Source organism: Etheostoma spectabile, chromosome 1 (assembly GCF_008692095.1).
Source record: "Etheostoma spectabile isolate EspeVRDwgs_2016 chromosome 1, UIUC_Espe_1.0, whole genome shotgun sequence".
In the NCBI taxonomy this organism is placed as follows: Eukaryota; Metazoa; Chordata; class Actinopteri; order Perciformes; family Percidae; genus Etheostoma; species Etheostoma spectabile.
Window position 1 is genome coordinate 21,928,717 of NC_045733.1, and position 18,498 is coordinate 21,947,214.

Below are 18,498 nucleotides of genomic sequence, written 5' to 3' on the forward strand. Positions count from 1 at the left end.
GCTCTAATTACTCTGTCCTTCTGTCCCTCCTGTCTGTTATCCTGTAGCAGCCTTGTCTCATGGGACTGGTTATGTTCAGTTGAAGACCTACTTTTTAAACGGGCCTTTTTGAATGACTTCCCTGCACTTTATTTCAATGTATTCCCTTGTACAGTAACAAAGTAATTGTACTGACTTACTTCCCATCTCTGTCTATCACACAAACACAAATGATATATGTCTCAGATAATGACTTTTTAAAACTAGTATTGTTATTACAGTAGACATTATTACATGTCCTGCAATGCCTTGCTACATCCTACTACGCTCTGCGGTGCCTTGTAATGCCGCCCTGCTATGCCATGAACTACTACAAACTACTATTTGTTTTAGTCACTGTTCCATTAACTTTTATTGACTGTTATTGTCAATATTCATCACCCCCCCCCCCAACCGCCCCGTCAGACACCCCTCACCAAGAGCCTGGGTCTGTCCCAGGTTTCTTCTTAAAAGGAGTTTTTCCTCAACACTGTCGCACTGTTGCTTGCTCTGGAGGGAATTACTAGAGCTGTTGGGTCTTGTTAGTATAAAGTGGGGTCTAGACATACTCTATCTGTAAATTATAGAGTGGTCAGACCTGCTCTATCTGTAAATTGTAGAGTGTGGTCTAGACATACTCTATCTGTAAATTGTAGAGTGGTCTAGACCTGCTCTATTTGTAAATTATAGAGTGGTCAGACCTGCTCTATTTGTAAATTATAGAGTGGTCAGACCTGCTCTATCTGTAAATTGTAGAGTGTGGTCTAGACCTGCTCTATCTGTAAATTATAGAGTGGTCTAGACCTACTATCTGTAAACTATAGAGGGGTCTAGACCTGCTCTATCTGTAAATTATAGAGTGGTCTACCCCTACTCTATCTGTAAATTATTGAGTATGGTCTAGACCTACTCTATCTGTAAATTATAGAATGGTCTAGACCTACTTTAAGTGTCTTGAGATAACTCTTGTTATGAATTGATACTATAAATGATATTGAATTAAATCGAAACAATCACACCAAAAAACACCTGTAAATCAGACTGCCTGAATGCTGTCTGTTGTTATAATAACCCTAACAGTTATGTAGCCAGTCTGTGCATATGCATCCAGTGTGCGGCCATACGATGCTCCTATAGCACATGCTCCTATAGCAGCGTCACTCCCATGACGTCTCTTCCGAGCAGCAGCAGCAGCGGCAGCGGCAGCAGCAGCAGCAGCCGGTTGTTTACGGGTGCTGATGCATTTCCTATGGACACCGGCTTGGCTGACTGTCAAACTCGCTAGGCAGGAGGCAAAGCAGCACAGGTAGGACTAAAACAAGCCCTGAAACTGGTACTGTTGAACAGGACTAGTTTATAGCTTTGTTTAAACGGAACCATGTCGGCATATTCGCCGAAGCTAGAGCTACCTGAATTTAGATAACGTTACGGCGGACGGGACGAAGACATGCCCCGTCTGGTCTGGTCGGAGTCGCGGCAAGCTAGCCGCAGACAGCCCGGATACCACCGGAGGTCACAAGGTTCGCGTTCAAAATGAAAGCCAAATTTAGCAATGTAGAAATTCATAAAATAATTTGCCAGTGTCTTTTTCATTTAGTTAAGGGCGAGTTGAAAGCAGACATGTTTCGTCTGGGCTGCCCCGGCTCAAAGCCATGGGTCTGTTGTACGTTAACGTTAAAGGCTTGAACCGCACCGAATACTGTTAGAATGGGTGGTGTGTGTAATAATGTGTGTGTGTGTGTGTGTGTGTGTGTGTGTGTGTGTGTGTGGTGTGTGGTGGGGTGTGTGTGTGTGGTGTGTGGGGGTGTGTGTGTGTGTGTGGCTGTTATAGACTCGATACCATTTTAAGAACAGTATTTTAGTCATTAATTCTTTTGTTAGTACATGACAGCGGTCCGGGGAGCTCCCGTTGAATTCCCATTTGTTTTTTGGTCTACTGTGTAGACACCTTCTACACAAACTTGATATATTCAGTAAAACACAAAGAGAGAGAGAGAGAGAGAAAGAGAGAGAGAGAGAGAGAGAGAGAAAGAGAGAGAGAGAGAGAGAGATGTATGTATGTCTACTAACGTTGCGACAAATGTATTTGTGGCTTTATTTTGAAAGTCATAATCGGAAGTCAGGTTTGTTGATTCAGTTTTATCGTCGTTGCCATTGACACCGGCTATTTTTAGGAAGAAAACGCCGTCATAGGATGCTTTGTAGCGTAAGACAATGTTTTTTGTTTTTTTTTAATGATCATGTTTTTTATGATGTGGGTCTCCCAATATATAATGTAGCTTAAATTCAACATGTAACAACATACATAGGCTACTATATAGCCTATGGCATCCCTACTCAAAGCCTCAAAACTGAAATTAGCTAACCAAAAGTGGTTCAGGTCATCACATACATGTTGGAAGCAAAGAAAATCAACCTTACCCACCCTTTATTTCTTGTAATGATCTATCCTTCTTTTTAGCAATTTAAGCTTCCTGCATTAACTTAAGTAGGCCTATAGATTGTGCAACTATGCCACAAGATGCCTATTAGAATTGTGTTGTTGTTTTCATCCACTTAACTTGGCCAATGTAACTATACATGTCAATAGCATACTTTTGGAAGTTTCCATAGTTACATATTTAAAAGTTCAACCATGAAATGTTGACTTTCATTCAGAAAATCTCTGTAACAATGTATCCAACTTGAAAAATGTCTCACTGGCAGTTGGCATTCTTGTGACATGTTTACCTTAAAAACAGAACGCTAAGGTTTGGATCATGTATATTAGTTTAAGTTATCTCAGTCAAATGAATGCAAATGAAAACTACTGTAACTACAAGACAACGCCTATAAATATTTCAAAAATATAAAAGGAAAGGGAAGCAGTAGGTGATTATACATTATCAGGAGCTCCAAGTCGTGTGTACCTGGCTGGAGCTCCTCCAACACTGAGCCTGTCTCTGCTTACTTAGCAAGCTCTACTACTCGCTCAGCCGTAAACACTCAAAAGGCATGCAGCCCCAGTTGATAATGATCTTACTGTCTCAGACAAAAACAAAATACTGCACATGCTCAGATACACACTACTGGAGAATACCAAAGCTACAGAATGATGGTAGTAGTAGTAGGGCTGCAACTGAAGAGAGTTTCATGGTTGTGAGGAGGCTCCACGCAGAGCTTTTGCCAACGTAGCCTACGTTAGTGCTTATACTGTTGCGCTGGTGTGTGTGCGATAAGCTGGCATGTGTGTGTGTGTGTGTGTTTCTGTGTGTGTGTGTGTGGGGGGGGGGTGAGAGAGTGATAGTGATTAACTTCAGAGCGAGTAGCAACTCTAGAGTCATAGTGAGAGGAACAAAGTGTCTCCCCTGTGTTTTCTGACCATGGTGGAAAATCTGCAGCAGGAGAAGTTAACCCTCTCCTTGATTTCTTGATGTTGATGGTAGAGCCCGACCAATGAAGGATTTTTAAGGCCGATACCGATACGAATATTTGGTTGTTTAAAAATCCCAAACGCCGACATATCGGCCGATATATACTTATTTTAAATCTAGAAATGCGTTCCAAAACATAAACAGATAGTTATTTGTAGTTATTTATGAGTTTTCATTAAAATAATATGATAATAATTTGTTTTATTGTCACATCAGAACAGAGGAACATCAACATATATTAAAGTTTTGATAAATAAAATGTATAAAAATACAAACCTAAGATATGAAATTTAAAGTCCTTTAAACAAAAACACAATAAAAAAATAAAAAATCAGTGTTGCCAACAGGGACGTTGTAGAGCGTCCTCTGGTGGACAGACTATGCAACGCCATCACTAACAGGGACGTTGTAGAGCGTCCTCTGGTGGACAGACTATGCAACGCCATCACTAACGGGGACATTGTAGAGCGTCCTCTGGTGGACAGACTATGCAACGCCATCACTAACATGGACGTTGTAGAGCGTCCTCTGGTGGACAGACTATGCAACGCCATCACTAACATGGACGTTGTAGAGCGTCCTCTGGTGGACAGACTATGCAACGCCATCACTAACGGGGACGTTGTAGAGCGTCCTCTGGTGGACAGACTATGCAACGCCATCACTAACATGGACGTTGTAGAGCGTCCTCTGGTGGACAGACTATGCAACGCCATCACTAACGGGGACGTTGTAGAGCGCCCTCTGGTGGACAGACTATGCAACTATGCAGACTGGGATGCAGTACGTACCAGACTGTGTACGTACCAGACTATGCGTACACCAGACTGGATCAGTACGTACCAGACTGGATGCAGTACTACAACTGTGATGCAGTACGTACCAGACTGTGATGCAGTACGTACCAGACTGATACAGTACGTACCAGACTGTGATGCAGTACGTACCAGACTGTGATGCAGTACGTACCAGACTGGGATACAGCACGTACCAGACTGATGCAGTACGTACCAGACTGTGATGCAGTACGTACCAGACTGTGGTACGCTACCAGACTGATGCAGTACGTACCAGACTGATGCAGTACGTACCAGACTGATGCAGTACGTACCAGACTGTGATGCAGTACGTACCAGACTGATGCAGTACATACCAGACTGTGATACAGTACGTACCAGACTGATGCAGTACATACCAGACTGTGATGCAGTACGTACCAGACTGATGCAGTACGTACCAGACTGATGCAGTACGTACCAGACTGATGCAGTACGTACCAGACTGTGATGCAGTACGTACCAGACTGTGATACAGTACGTACCAGACTGTGATGCAGTACGTACCAGACTGATGCAGTACATACCAGACTGTGATGCAGTACGTGCCAGACTGATGCAGTACGTACCAGACTGATGCAGTACGTACCAGACTGATGCAGTACGTACCAGACTGTGATGCAGTACATACCAGACTGATGCAGTACGTACCAGACTGTGATACAGTACGTACCAGACTGTGATACAGTACGTACCAGACTGTGATGCAGTACGTACCAGACTGATGCAGTACGTACCAGACTGTGATGCAGTACATACCAGACTGATGCAGTACGTACCAGACTGTGATGCAGTTCCTGAGGACCCTCAGGAAGTGTAGCCGCTGCTGGGCCTTCTTGATGACCACTGTGATGTTGTCTGTCCAGGAGATGTCAGCGGAGTTGAGGACGCCGAGGTACCAGAAGGTGTGTGTGGGAAAATGCCCGTTGTTGAGTAATGAGATTGCAGTTAACAGCAGTGTGGTTGTTTGAGACATTGGGCGGTCTGTTATTGCCAACAGGTGGTGTGCTGGTGAGTTTGTGCATGTGGAACAGATGCTTAATGCTTGAACTGAAGCATGCACCCCACATGTGCACGGACACAACACACAAGCACCAAGCCCATTATGGAAACTGACGCGGCCTTCAGTCCCATTTATAGTTATGTTGTTGTCCTGTAAATTGTACATTCCACGCCGAATATAGCAGCACTACTGCTGCTATATCTAACATGCTCTCCCCTCATCTACATGCCTCTTCTCTCTAAAGCGTGCAGTGTACTCGCCATTTCCGACATGTCATGGGAGCGCCGTAACTATTTCTACTTGCATTCTTTTCCTGAACAGAGGTGTCGCAACTGACTACCGCCTTTGCTAATTCTACTAGAAGAAGACTAGACTAGAAGAAGAAGAAAAAGGTAAACAATGGCAACTGGAAGCAACATTGATGTCAATGTCAAGAGATGATATTGGAGTCAATGGATGAGGAAGAACCGCTGCTTTTGAGCCTGCTTGCAAAGCAACAAAGAAAAAGATGATGGGATGTGTGTCCTTTACGCCAGACATAAACATGGCGAGTTGAAATGAGGACGATAGACAAAGAGAAGCGCTTTGAATACTTCAGAATGTCTGCACAACGATTCAGTGACCTATTTGGTCGGATCAAGCCTTTCATTCACCATAAAAGCACTCATCTTGACCCAGTAAGTTTACAAGAGAGACCTGCAGTCACTCTGAGAGACCTGGCTTCCGGTTGCCCTCACACTCGTCCTCCCCCTGCTTCCTGTCTCTGCTATGTCGCGCACCGCTGAAAGAAACAGAGTGATGCACGTACTCGGGCCTTTAAATCCTGGCGCGCCAGCCAGATCTACGTCATTTTGACGTCACATTGTCTCGCGACATTTTGGGAACGGCAACTGTAAAGAGGCCTTTAGGCCATGCTTAGATAGCTCAGATCATTCTCTGAAATCATACCCTCTTTAGGCCAATTTCACAATATTTGTCCCTTATAAGTTATAATGTGATTACCCCGCAAACATGAAACGGCTTGGGTAACACTTTATGATCGCTAATAAATGATAAATTGATAGTTAATTAAAATTATTTATTTATTTAAGTTATTTTACCATTAGCAAACAACAAAATAATAATTAGTTACGCTATAGGTTGTTATTGGAACACTTTATTATTGCTCACATCATAACATTTTATATATTATATTATATTAGGCCAAAGGAATCTCGTTTTCTTGATGTTCTGAGCCCAGTAGATGGCGCTCTCCGTTCAATAAAAGGTTGAAAGCGAACTGATTTGCCATTCCATGAGCCTTTTAAGAGCGCCGTCTAGTTGGGTCAACAAATACAACTGATGACAAATAATAAGTTAGTACAACGCAAGTTTTTCTGATAATGCCATTTATTTTTATGTTGAACTTATTATTTGTGTGTGTTTCTAAGAATGTAGATGGTGTCAAAGCATGGCATAACAATAGTTTAATAGTTGCATGAAATGCATAGTGTATTAAAAATGGTTGCTTTATGGCCTCTTCCTTCGTAGTTATGTTGTATCATTTGTTGGTGCCAAATCAGTCACAAGATGTGTTTTTGCCAGTTGACTAGTTTCATTACAGTCATGGAGAACTTGCTTTTCAGAATCAGAATCAGTTTTGTTGGCCGAGTATACTCACATACACAAGGAATTAGACTTTGGTGGGTGTTTACTCTCTATACTTTCAACACATAGACATGTAGTAGTAAGCATTCAGTAGACACTAGTAACATAGACACATACTCTACAATAGAGTACACACAGTGGCTTGGACGTTTACACACTCATGCTAAAGTTAATAAAAAGAGGAAAAAATAACATCTTTTGGAAATTGATCTTGATGCCTTAATTAAAATAATTTAGGAAAATCCAACCTTTTAAGGACACCAATTTTCTCCGCCAATGTATTGTAAATAAATAAATGTTCTTCCTTAAAATAAGTATACACCCCCCTATGTTAAATTCTCATAGAAGCAGGCACATTTTTATTATTAAAGGCCAGTTATTTCATGGATCAGGATACTATGCATCCTGATACAGTTCCCTAGGACTTTGGAATTAAAATCCCCCCCACCCTCACATCATCACATACCCTCCACCATAGAGATAGGCATGGTGTTATTTCAGTGTTATTAACAGCTGGTTTGATTTGTATTGAGAGATGATATTATGGAAAGTCCCCCATGCCTATCTCTATGTACGGTGAAGGGTATGTTATGATGGGGGGGGGGGGTCTATTTTAATTCCAACTTTATCAGGATGCATAGTATCCTGATCCATGAAATAACTGGCCTTTAAAAATAAAAATCTGCTCTGCCTCTATGGGAATTTAACATAGGGGGGTGTGTACTTATGCCCCCTGCATTTCAAGGAAGAACATTTATTTATTTACAATACATTAGTCATTCACAAAGAAAATTGGTGTCCTTAAAAGGTTGGATTTTCCTGAATCTTTTTTATTACGGCATTAAGATAAATTTCCAAAAGACGATGTTTTATTCCTCTTTTTAATCAACTTTAGCAAGCCACTGTACATATAGGCACATGTCAACATAATATCAAGACAAGTATACATGGAGTAGGATGTAAAGTGCAAAAAGTAATATTGCAAAGTACTGTGCAAAATGCATTTTGGAAGTATGTAATGTGTAGAGAAGTGGGCGAGTGGCCAAAGTGGGAATGTTGTGCGCAGGGATCTGTAGCCCCTGCCAGAGGGGAGGAGGTTCTTACCCAATGACTATTGATAGGCGAATTGGACCAGCCCCCATCTCTTTGACATGTTGAGCTGATTTCATTTTTGTCATTTACTTGATCTTGATGCATGAGAATTGGGCCCACTGAATCACCCCAGGCATCATAATCACCCAGTGTCAGGGCATTATGTTATGTTTCTCCTCCCCCCTACCTCTGCAGTTAATGTTTCCTTTCTGCCCTTGCTGCTATCTGTTCATCCCAAACCTCTTCCCTGTTTCCCTGCCAACTCTGTGCTTTCCTTTACCAGTGTTTGACCCATGAGAGATTAAATACCAGCCACTAGACACTCATCTGACTCACCATTTAGCATGAGCTCCTCTGTTTGTCACCAACAATGACGTGATACACTTGAATCTGTTGCATAGGTTGTTCCAGAGGTTGCCAGGCAGGGAAAAGGGTCTATAGTGCCCGCAGCCCTCAGCTCCTAAGTTCCTGCTGTTAAAGCCCCTGAGACGACGACACCATGGCCGACCATGAAGAATCCAAGATGAACAGCAGTGCTGGCCACTCCTCCCATCTTTCGGACCCCCCCAAAGAGAGCATGCAGCTAAAGAAGGAGATCTCGCTGCTCAACGGAGTCAGCCTGATTGTAGGAAACATGATCGGCTCTGGCATCTTCGTCTCCCCCAAGGGTGTGCTAATCTACAGCGCCTCGTACGGGCTGTCGCTTGTCATCTGGGTCATTGGCGGCCTGTTCTCTGTGATGGGGGCCCTCTGCTACGCTGAGCTGGGCACCACCATCACCAAATCAGGAGCATCCTACGCATACATCCTGGAGTCGTTTGGCGGCTTCATCGCATTCATTCGCCTGTGGACATCTTTGTTGATTATTGAGCCCACCAGCCAGGCGGTCATAGCCATTACGTTTGCAAACTACTTGGTGCAACCGCTGTTTCCAACATGTGAACCGCCATACATAGCATCCAGGCTCCTCGCTGCAGCGTGTATATGTAAGTACTTCTGAGCTACTCTCTGTGCCACTGCTGTTTGCTGATGTCTGGCTCGCTGTTCCCTAAAGGAGTAGACCCAGCACCAAGAACATCTATGAAGCTTTCCTCTCTCCCCAGGCTTACTGACATTAATCAACTCCACCTATGTAAAGTGGGGAACCCGCGTGCAGGACATATTCACCTATGCCAAGGTGGCAGCCCTCATCGTCATCATCATTACCGGCATCGTCAAGCTGAGCCAGGGTGAGTGGTGTCTGTGCATTACTAACCTTTTCATGTTGGTCCAGAACCGAGACACCCCAACTCAGGGTCATTTCCTGTATATGTGACACGTGGGTTTTCTCCTCTGCCATGTGTCTGTAGGAGACTAGCGGCAGATCCTGAGTGTATTGATGAACATGAACACAGATTGTGACCAATTTTTTTCCCCCATAGTCACCGAAGTAATTATTGAGCCCATTTTCCACGAACCAGATATCTCCAGAAAATTATCCCACTCAAACGGTCTTTTTAGATGAACACTCCAGGAGAAAATTAACTTTGTTCAAGACCTGTTTCTGTCTCTTTCTGTTTCTTCGACAAGAATGATAAGCTAACGTCAAAACCTGTTGGCAAATGCCCTAACAAATTACATTTTAAGAATGCTAAATATGGCTTTTAGCTGTTTGACTATCTAATGTCAGCAAAAGAAAATATTAATAAATTGTACAACTAGAAAATCATTTCCTTCAGAAAAGGCTTGTGAATGCTGAAAAGCTAGGTGAAATAGTGAGAACAGTTGGAACCATGGGAATAATTTTAATTTGTATGAATTGTATTGAAATGTTGAATAACACCAATAAAGTTTTAAAGAAAAGTGGAATATTTTCAAAAAGAAAAGTCAAAGTATAAATATGTCAAAAGAGTGATTAAAAAAAGTCATAATATATATTGGGGGAAAAAGGGATTAAAAAGGGATACTATAGTTATGTGTAAAAAAGTCATTGTATAGAATGTTGAAATAAAGTGATAAAATGTCCTAGTATAGTATGTCGGAAAAAGTAAAAGTAGAGAATATTGAAAAAGTGATACAATAATAGCTCACATGGTGGAGCTTCCCCCATTTACCATATCATTCCTTGCTCCCAGCCTTTTATATGTCTAAGCTGTCCTATCAGATGAAAGCCTATATTGTCTAAAAAGTCTTAGAATATTATGTCGAAAAAGTCATAGTAGAGTATGTAGAAAAAAGTCATAACAAATGTCATAGTATTGTGATGTTGAAAAAGTCATAGCGTAGTAGGTAGCGTAAAAAATAATAGTAGACAATAAATTTTATGACAATACAATTACTTTTTTCAAAACACTACACTATGACTTTTGAATTACTTTTTTCGTCATACTGTACTATGACTTTTTACCTTTTTGTCATACTATATACTATGACTTTTTGCCATTTTTCGACATAGTATACTATGACTTTTTCTAACCTTTTTGACATACAGTTAGTTTTTACACATGTTACACTATAAATAATAATAAAAATAATAGTATACAATAACTTTTATGACAATACAATTACTTTTTTCAAAACACTACACTATGACTTTTGAATTACTTTTTTCGTCATACTGTACTATGACTTTTTACCTTTTTGTCATACTATATACTATGACTTTTTGCCATTTTTCGACATGGTATACTATGACTTTTTGCCATTTTTCGACATAGTATATTATGACTTTTTCTAACCTTTTTGACATACAGTTAGTTTTTACACATGTTACACTATAACTTTTATGACTATTTTTCAACATACTATACTATGACACTTTTACGCCATACTATACTATGTCTTTCTTTGACATACTATACTATTTACTTTTTTTGACAAACTATGAGTTACTAACAAAAACTTTGAATGAGGTTAGATATCTTAGGGTGATACGAGAGTGTTTGGAAGACAGAAGGTCGACTGTCCAAATCGTATCCGTTTCAGTACGTTTTCGGGGCTAATATACTAAGTGGAAGAGACAAATATGACAAAAACAGTAATTTGAGTTTAACATGTTATAATATGACTTGTTTTGACATACTATGCTATGAGTTTTTTCACTTTTTCCGACATACTATACTATGACTTTTTTATCATTTTTCCGACATACTATACTACAACTTTTTTATCATTTTTTTCGACATACTAAAGTATGACTTTTTTATCATTTTTTCGACATACTATACTATAACTTTTTTATCATTTTTTTCGACATACTAAAGTATGACTTTTTTATCATTTTTTCGACATACTATACTATAACTTTTTTATCATTTTTTTTCGACATACTATACTATGACTTTTTTATCATTTTTTCGACATACTATAATATAACTTTTTTATCATTTTTTTCGACATACTATACTATGACTTTTTTATCATTTTTTTCGACATACTATACTATGACTTTATTACTTACTTGACACACTATACAGTGACATTTTATCATTTTATTGACAACATGTACTATGACCTTTTTCGACATACTAGACTATGACTTTTTTAAACATACTATACCATGACTTTATTACTTTCTTTCAGTGACATTTTATCACTTTATTGACAAGATTTATTATGACTTTTTTGACATACTGTATTATGACTTTTTTAACACTTTTTTTTTTTACATACTCTACTGACATACAGTGGCTTTTTTCAACATGTTATAATATGACTTTTTTCAACATACTATACTATAACTTTTAACAATCTTTTCGACACAATATACTATGACTTTTTATCACTTAATTAACAAGATATACTATGACTTTTTGACATACTATACCAGGACATTTTTAACATTTTTTTCGAAATACTAGGACTTTAGTTAACACTTTTTACATTTTTTTTGTCAAGTAAAAATGACAATATGATGAGCTTGACTGTCAGGTTAAATGGTGTAGGGTGATGAGGGAAGGACTGGAAGACAGATGGTTGGGTGTTCAAATCTTGCAATCTCTTTTGACATACTATACTATGACTTTTTTTCAACATACAGTTCTATTCTATGACTTTTTAATAACTTTTTCAACATACTATACCATGACTTTTTTATTACTTTTTCGACATACTATAATATGACTTTTAAATCACTTTTTTTGACATACAATACTATGACTTTGATTTTCGACATATAGTACTATATTTACTATACTATGGCTTTTTCATTACTTTATTGAAATAGTATAATATTATTTTTTTATCATTTTTTCGACATACTATACTATGATTGTTTTATCATTTTTTCGACATACTATACTATGACTTTTTTTGACATACACTACTATACTATGACTTTTTAATAACTTTTTCAACAAACTATGCAATGACTTTTTTCAACATGTTATAATATGACTTGTTTTGACATACTATGCTATGAGTTTTTTCCCTTTTTCAACATACTATACTATGGCTTTTTCATTACTTTTTTGGAATAGTATAATATGACATTTTTGACATACTATACGATGACTTTGTTTTCATTTTTTATCATTTTTTTTGACATACTATTCTGTGATGGTGTAGGGAATTAAGGACATAAATGCAGAGACAGGCCGGCAGGTGAAAGGTTGAGATGAGGATTTATTAACCGGAAAAAAACAGGGCAAATACAAAAAGAACCCAAAAATGCAAAAAACAATTGACACGAGGAGTTCAAACTGAGGCAGGCAAAAACTAAATCCAAAATGCAGAAAAGGGAAAAAAACAGGATAACTAAACAAGAGCCCAGCTACCTCAGGGACGATTACCACAGGGACACAGAGACTGGAACACACTAGCAGGAGCAAACAAAAGCATCTGACAAATAGGACATAAACATGAAATAGCTAAGCTATCTAACCTGAGAGTCATCTCAGGTTAGATAGCTTAGGGCAGGGGTCTTCAATGTTTTTTAAGCCAACGACCCCTTAACTGAAAAAGAGACGAAGCAGGGACCCCCTACTACATACTGTACATTGTATTAAATGAAGCTGCACATTAAACTGGGCTTACAATAACATTGAGGTTAGCCTAGAGCCTTTACCTTTTTTGCATAGAAAACTAAGCCATTAAAATAGCCTAATAAATATAGGCATGCTTTTATAAATCATGTTTTAGTGTTTGACATCCATGGGGAACAGTAAATCCTTAGGATCAACTGTAACTGAGGGACTACCTTGCCTATATGCCAGTAAACCTATCAGCAGTGGGGAGTTGTATTTTCAAATATTTAGTTTGATTCATGTTAAGACTTTTTAATTTTTGAAAAAACTTTAAAAGATTAACAATAATTTAGAGGTCCCCTTTCATTGACTCTGAGGACCCCCTAGGGGTCCCGGACCCCCTGTTGAAGATCACTGGCTTAGGGTGATAAGAGGGAGATGGAAGGTTGAGTGTTCAGATCTTATAGCGTGCAATTAGATTCAAGAACATTACAGGAATGAAGAATTCAAGTAGATGAAGAGTAAAGTGGCATACCGGTTCTATTAAAGAGATAAATGCACTTTTTGAAATACTATTCTATGACTTATTTTTTATCACGTTTTCAACATACTATACAGTGACCTTTTTATCCCTTTATTGACATGCTATATATACTATAACTTTTTTTCAACATGTTATTCTATGACTTTTTGGGAAAAGCCATACAATGACTTACTAGAAGATTATTTTTCTGGCAAATATGACGTAAACAGGAACTTGACTGTGTTTTTATATACTATACTATGACTTTTTTTTTAATCATTTTTTACGACATAAAATACTTTTTTCGAACATGCTATACAATGAATTGTTTTTTTGACGTACTATACAGTGACATTTTAACACATTATGTGTTCTTTTACATGAACATCAACTTCACTGGCAGGGCTAATAGCTTAGGGTGATAAGACAATGATTGGTTGACAGAAGATAGAGTGTTCAAATCTTGTAGGGTGCAATTCTTTTAAAGACCTTGACAGGGGGAAAGTATAGTAAAACCCATTGTTTCAAAGAGATAAATGCATTTTTCATACTACTGTGATGTTTTAATCCCTTTTTCGACATACTGTACTATGTCTTTTTTCGACATACTTGTAGTACAAATATAACAGTTCACCCATCCACATGACGTTCACTACACTTTCAGACAAGGCCACTCTTTTAGCTACATGGTGTATTTGATTGTTCTTCTACGTGGCTGCACAGTGGCTCAGTGGTTGGCACGGCTGAAAACTGGGCTGGACTCTCGGTCCGTGCAGGGCCTTTCTGTGTTGAGTCTGCATGTCCTCCCCATGTTCTCCCACCATAAAAGACATGAAAAAGCATGCCTGTTAGGTACCTCCTGCAATTGCCTTTAGGCAGGTAGCAGCATTACAACTTTGGAGTTGGTGCCCAGACGCCAGACCATGGCTGCCCCCTGCCCCTAATCAGTTAACAGGGAATACAGTCCTTGTATGTGTAAATGTGCTTAGAGATTAAAAGGAGTATTAAATGCCTTCGCTGTTAAAGATGCCAGAGGCTCAAACAAGTAATGTGATAATCGAGGACATGGATAGCATCCAGTAAGATTTATACAACAAAGAAATAACACGTCTACAAATGAGTGAAATATGGACTGAGTAGGCATATCAACGACAGTTGTCAATGGCTACAGATGCACGGCATTATGGTCATTTTGTGCAAATTTCCCTCATTTTTCTCTCCTAGGTTACACAAACAACTTTGAATCGTCCTTTCAGGGATCGTCCACGGACCCCGGAGACATTGCGCTGGCGCTCTACTCTGCCCTCTTCTCCTATTCCGGCTGGGACACCCTCAACTTTGTTACTGAGGAGATCAAAAACCCTGAAAGGTAACTGGTCCTTTTCTGAAGAAAGGCTGAGCAGAAGCAAGTTGGAATATGTGAATCATTCTGGTTATGATGCCATGTCCTGTTGTTTCAGGAACCTGCCCATGGCCATCGCCATCTCTATGCCCATCGTCACCATCATCTACATCCTCACCAATGTGGCCTACTATGCTGTTCTGGATGTTAGCGCTATACTGGCCAGCGATGCTGTGGCAGTGGTAAGTGAACCAACTAACTACCCAAACTGTGTGTGAGATGAAACTGCAGGTTGCTAAAGCAGTTTCTGTGTCTGGTCCAGACATTTGCAGATCACACCCTCGGTGTGATGAGCTGGACCGTCCCCTTGGCTGTGGCTCTGTCCTGCTACGGAGGCCTCAATGCCTCCATCATAGCTGCATCCAGGTAGGACACACACAGCCACACGGGGGGGATGGGGGGGGCTGCCTTACCAATGGGGCCCGCTTATAGGTCCAGGGTGACCAGACGTCCCTGTTTTTGTTGGCCTTCAAATGTGCGTTATTTTGAGTAATGTTGTCAGAAATAAAAACCGGGGTAACAGTTGACGTGTCTGTTGCGTTGAACTTGTTAGCTGCTCGCTCACTATTCTTAATCGCTCGTTTTTACACAGTCTATCGTTGCACACACATATTTGAGAACACTTCACTGTCCCGCTTAATCATAGGAATTCTGCTTTGTGCTGCTCTGCAGGGTGTGGACAGCTTTTAGTCCTACTTTACAGCAGCTTTTCTTTACAGGATCTTTGTCTTTTCATTTTGTGTATCCATGTTAGCCTACATATGTTTTCTTCATTAGTCACTTCCTTATAAAATGTAATTTGTTAGGCCATGGTATAATTATTTTAGGTGAAAAAATGGGTTAGGCTAGTATGCTATCCAATTTTATCATTATGTCTGCACATCCGTTTATTACAGCACAACAGCAGTTACAATGGTCAAATTACATTAAACTGGAATTGTTTGAGAACAGTGGACAGGCCTATTTTAATTAAATATTAGGCGCTAAACTCTAATTATCCACAGGTTTCAGATTTTAGAAATCTGGTCTCATTGTTATATACGTGCATGTGCTCAAACCTCTGAGTCTGAGCTGGTCATATCATATCATATATATATATATACTTTTACTCACATGTACTCTGGCTTTGTAGAGGTTCCAGGCCGTGGCTTTGCATAGTGTGGTGCTGTCCGTCTTAGTTCATGTCTGTTGTGTCCAGGTTGTTCTTTGTAGGCTCTCGTGAGGGACACCTTCCAGACGCTCTGTCCATGATCCACATAGAGAGATTCACTCCCATCCCTGCTCTGCTCTTCAATGTAAGAAAACGGCTCAATTACATGCTAATTATAGTGGAGGAACTACAGCAAATGTCCATTTGATTGCTGTAATTTCTCCCATGCATTGGTGTCTAAGTGAATAATATGTTATTGGTCCAGTTTAGAGGAAGAACGCTGTAACAGGCACCCGCATACCATGCTTTAATGTCATCCTATGGAGGAAATCTACACTGTCAATTTCTGTCCACTCAAAGTGTTTTTTTTTCGCCGCCGACAGACTCTGATTATTATTGTCTGACAACATTATTGGATGGATCCCTAAAGAGATAGACCTTTTAGTTAAAGAGTAAGTTCCTTTTTGTTTAGCAAGAAACAGCCCCGAAATCTGGTCTCCTTTACTGTTGGCATTAGCTAACTTATTTTCCAGCACGATTTTGCTCTGAATGGAAGTAGTTTGCATCTCTATGCCGGTTAATAAATAGCCTCCATTTGTTCTTTATCTTCACCAGTTATCCACCTGAGGTAGATAAAAGTGTTAATTATTTAAGAGTTAATGATAATGGAATTCACATTCATTGAAATCTTAAAGCGTTCATGTATTCATTCTCCCATTGTCCCTCCGTCCTCTGTCCAGTGCATCATGTCACTGGTCTACCTGACAGTGGAGGATGTCTTCCAGCTCATCAACTACTACAGCTTCAGCTACTGGTTCTTCATGGGTCTGTCCATCATCGGCCAGATCTACCTCCGCTGGAAAGAGCCGGACAGACCCAGACCTCTCAAGGTAAGACCAGTTGAACCCACCATTCCTCTATTCATTTCTCAAAAATGATAAGAAAACAGGCTTTGGTTCTGTCTGATGAACCAAATCAAACTGACTGAAACACGGAACACTGCGAGAGAAACAAGTGAAAAAGAAACGATAATATCCAATTTAAAGTATTGTTGCAAAATGAAGGTTTTTGGATGTGTTTGTAGCTCAGAGCCTTCTTCCTGACCTGTCTCTCTGCAGCTGTCCTTGGTGTACCCGGTGGTGTTCTGTCTGTGTTCTGTGTTCCTGGTGGTCGTTCCTCTCTACAGCGACACTGTCAACTCCCTGATTGGCATCGCCATTGCCCTGTCAGGGGTCCCTGTCTACTTCCTGGGGGTCTATCTACCAGAATCCAAACGGCCGCCGATGATCACCAAGCTACTGCGTGAGTGTACCGCACATCCAGCACCCTGAAGCCCAATTTATGGTCCTGGGTTAAATCTACCTAGTGTTACGGGAGGTTAAGCTAACCTGGCTCGTTAAACAACAAAAACGCTGCTGCTAAAAGGTTAACTCAGCCGGTGACAATAGAGGCCAGGATGGGTAGGTACGTAGGTAAATGGAGATACATACATGCACCTCTCTCCCTCACTCTATCACACACTCCCCACACACACACACACTGGCCTTGCTATTCTCTCAAAGAGATTGACACAGACATTCAGCGCACAAGTAGAAAGTTCAGGTCATTTCCGTAGGCTACGGCGAAACGTCTGCATGGAGCCTCCGCAGAAGCATACATCCGCCTTAACTTTGTCATTGCAACCGCGTCGTTCCTCACCCTGTCTCAGCAGCGTCGGCTCACTGGATGTTGTTTTCTCTTACTGCAGGTTCTCTGACTCTCTCCACCCAGTACACCTGCTACTGTGTACTAACAGAGATGGACAAAAGTGAATAGCATCCGAAACACTTTAAAACTCGAGCCAGCAGTCTCTACAATCCTCACAGCTGACAGCAACCGGGGGCAGCCAGGCGGGGGATTCTTCTTTGGGATTTTATTGTACTGTTCACCACTGACTTGTTTACACTGATGCTGCCAGATGCCCACCTTCACTTGCAGCTGTATCCTGGAAGTCAAGGCCATTCAAAGACTCCGACCAAAGGATTGACAGTACCGTTCTACGGCTACTTCTATTCTTCATCACACTATTTAATGACCTCTACTATAAAGGATCTGCGTCGTTAGTTCCACAGGTAACTGTATAATGCCTTGAAAACAGTATGTGACCACAGGGACATGATGATTATACATACAGTACATTTTTAAAATATGGATTTAACCCACTTTAACTGAAAGGTATAAATAAATATGCATTTTGCGTGAATGAGCATAATTTCACCAGTGAATGAGAAGACAAATCATATAAGCTTAGTAAATGGACAAAGGTAAGATTGTGTTTTTTTGTCTGCTGTTGTGTGAAGACTGAGTCATCATCCAAATGTCACTGTCTAATGTCTGGTAGGTGTGTTTTTGCATTTTAACTGTTGAAATAAAACACGTGGCCTTTTCCATTTGGCGGCTGAGATGGGTTAATTGTCTGCTGCGGATTCCAC

The 18,498-nt window shown here is 40.2% G+C and overlaps 1 protein-coding gene across 2 annotated transcripts; it reads left to right on the forward strand.

Moving 5' to 3' along the window:
• The first annotated feature begins 1,204 nt into the window (after positions 1-1,204).
• slc7a6 (solute carrier family 7 member 6) lies at positions 1,205-17,935 on the forward strand. Of its 2 annotated transcripts, none has more exons than XM_032515456.1 (10): positions 1,205-1,324; positions 8,411-8,995; positions 9,113-9,238; positions 14,700-14,844; positions 14,936-15,059; positions 15,140-15,243; positions 16,076-16,172; positions 16,768-16,917; positions 17,112-17,329; positions 17,775-17,935. In XM_032515456.1, exons 2-10 carry the CDS (start codon positions 8,509-8,511, stop codon positions 17,836-17,838), a joined length of 1,515 nt encoding a protein of 504 aa, XP_032371347.1. In that variant the 5' UTR covers positions 1,205-1,324; positions 8,411-8,508; the 3' UTR covers positions 17,839-17,935. The 2 variants fall into 2 exon arrangements, with proteins under 2 accessions (XP_032371347.1, XP_032371357.1); XM_032515466.1 differs by having other exon boundaries at positions 17,146-17,329.
• The last annotated feature ends 563 nt before the right edge of the window (positions 17,936-18,498 follow it).

What these genes read in the sequence shown, in the direction of transcription:
- slc7a6 (XM_032515456.1), top strand. Translation starts at nt 8,509, where the DNA reads ATGGCCGACCATGAAGAATCCAAGATGAACAGCAGTGCTGGCCACTCC. An exon ending in GAGATCAAAAACCCTGAAAG is followed by an intron (nt 14,845 to 14,935) that starts GTAACTGGTCCT and finishes CTGTTGTTTCAG; the next exon opens with GAACCTGCCCATGGCCATCG. An exon ending in ACAGACCCAGACCTCTCAAG is followed by an intron (nt 16,918 to 17,111) that starts GTAAGACCAGTT and finishes ATGTGTTTGTAG; the next exon opens with CTCAGAGCCTTCTTCCTGAC.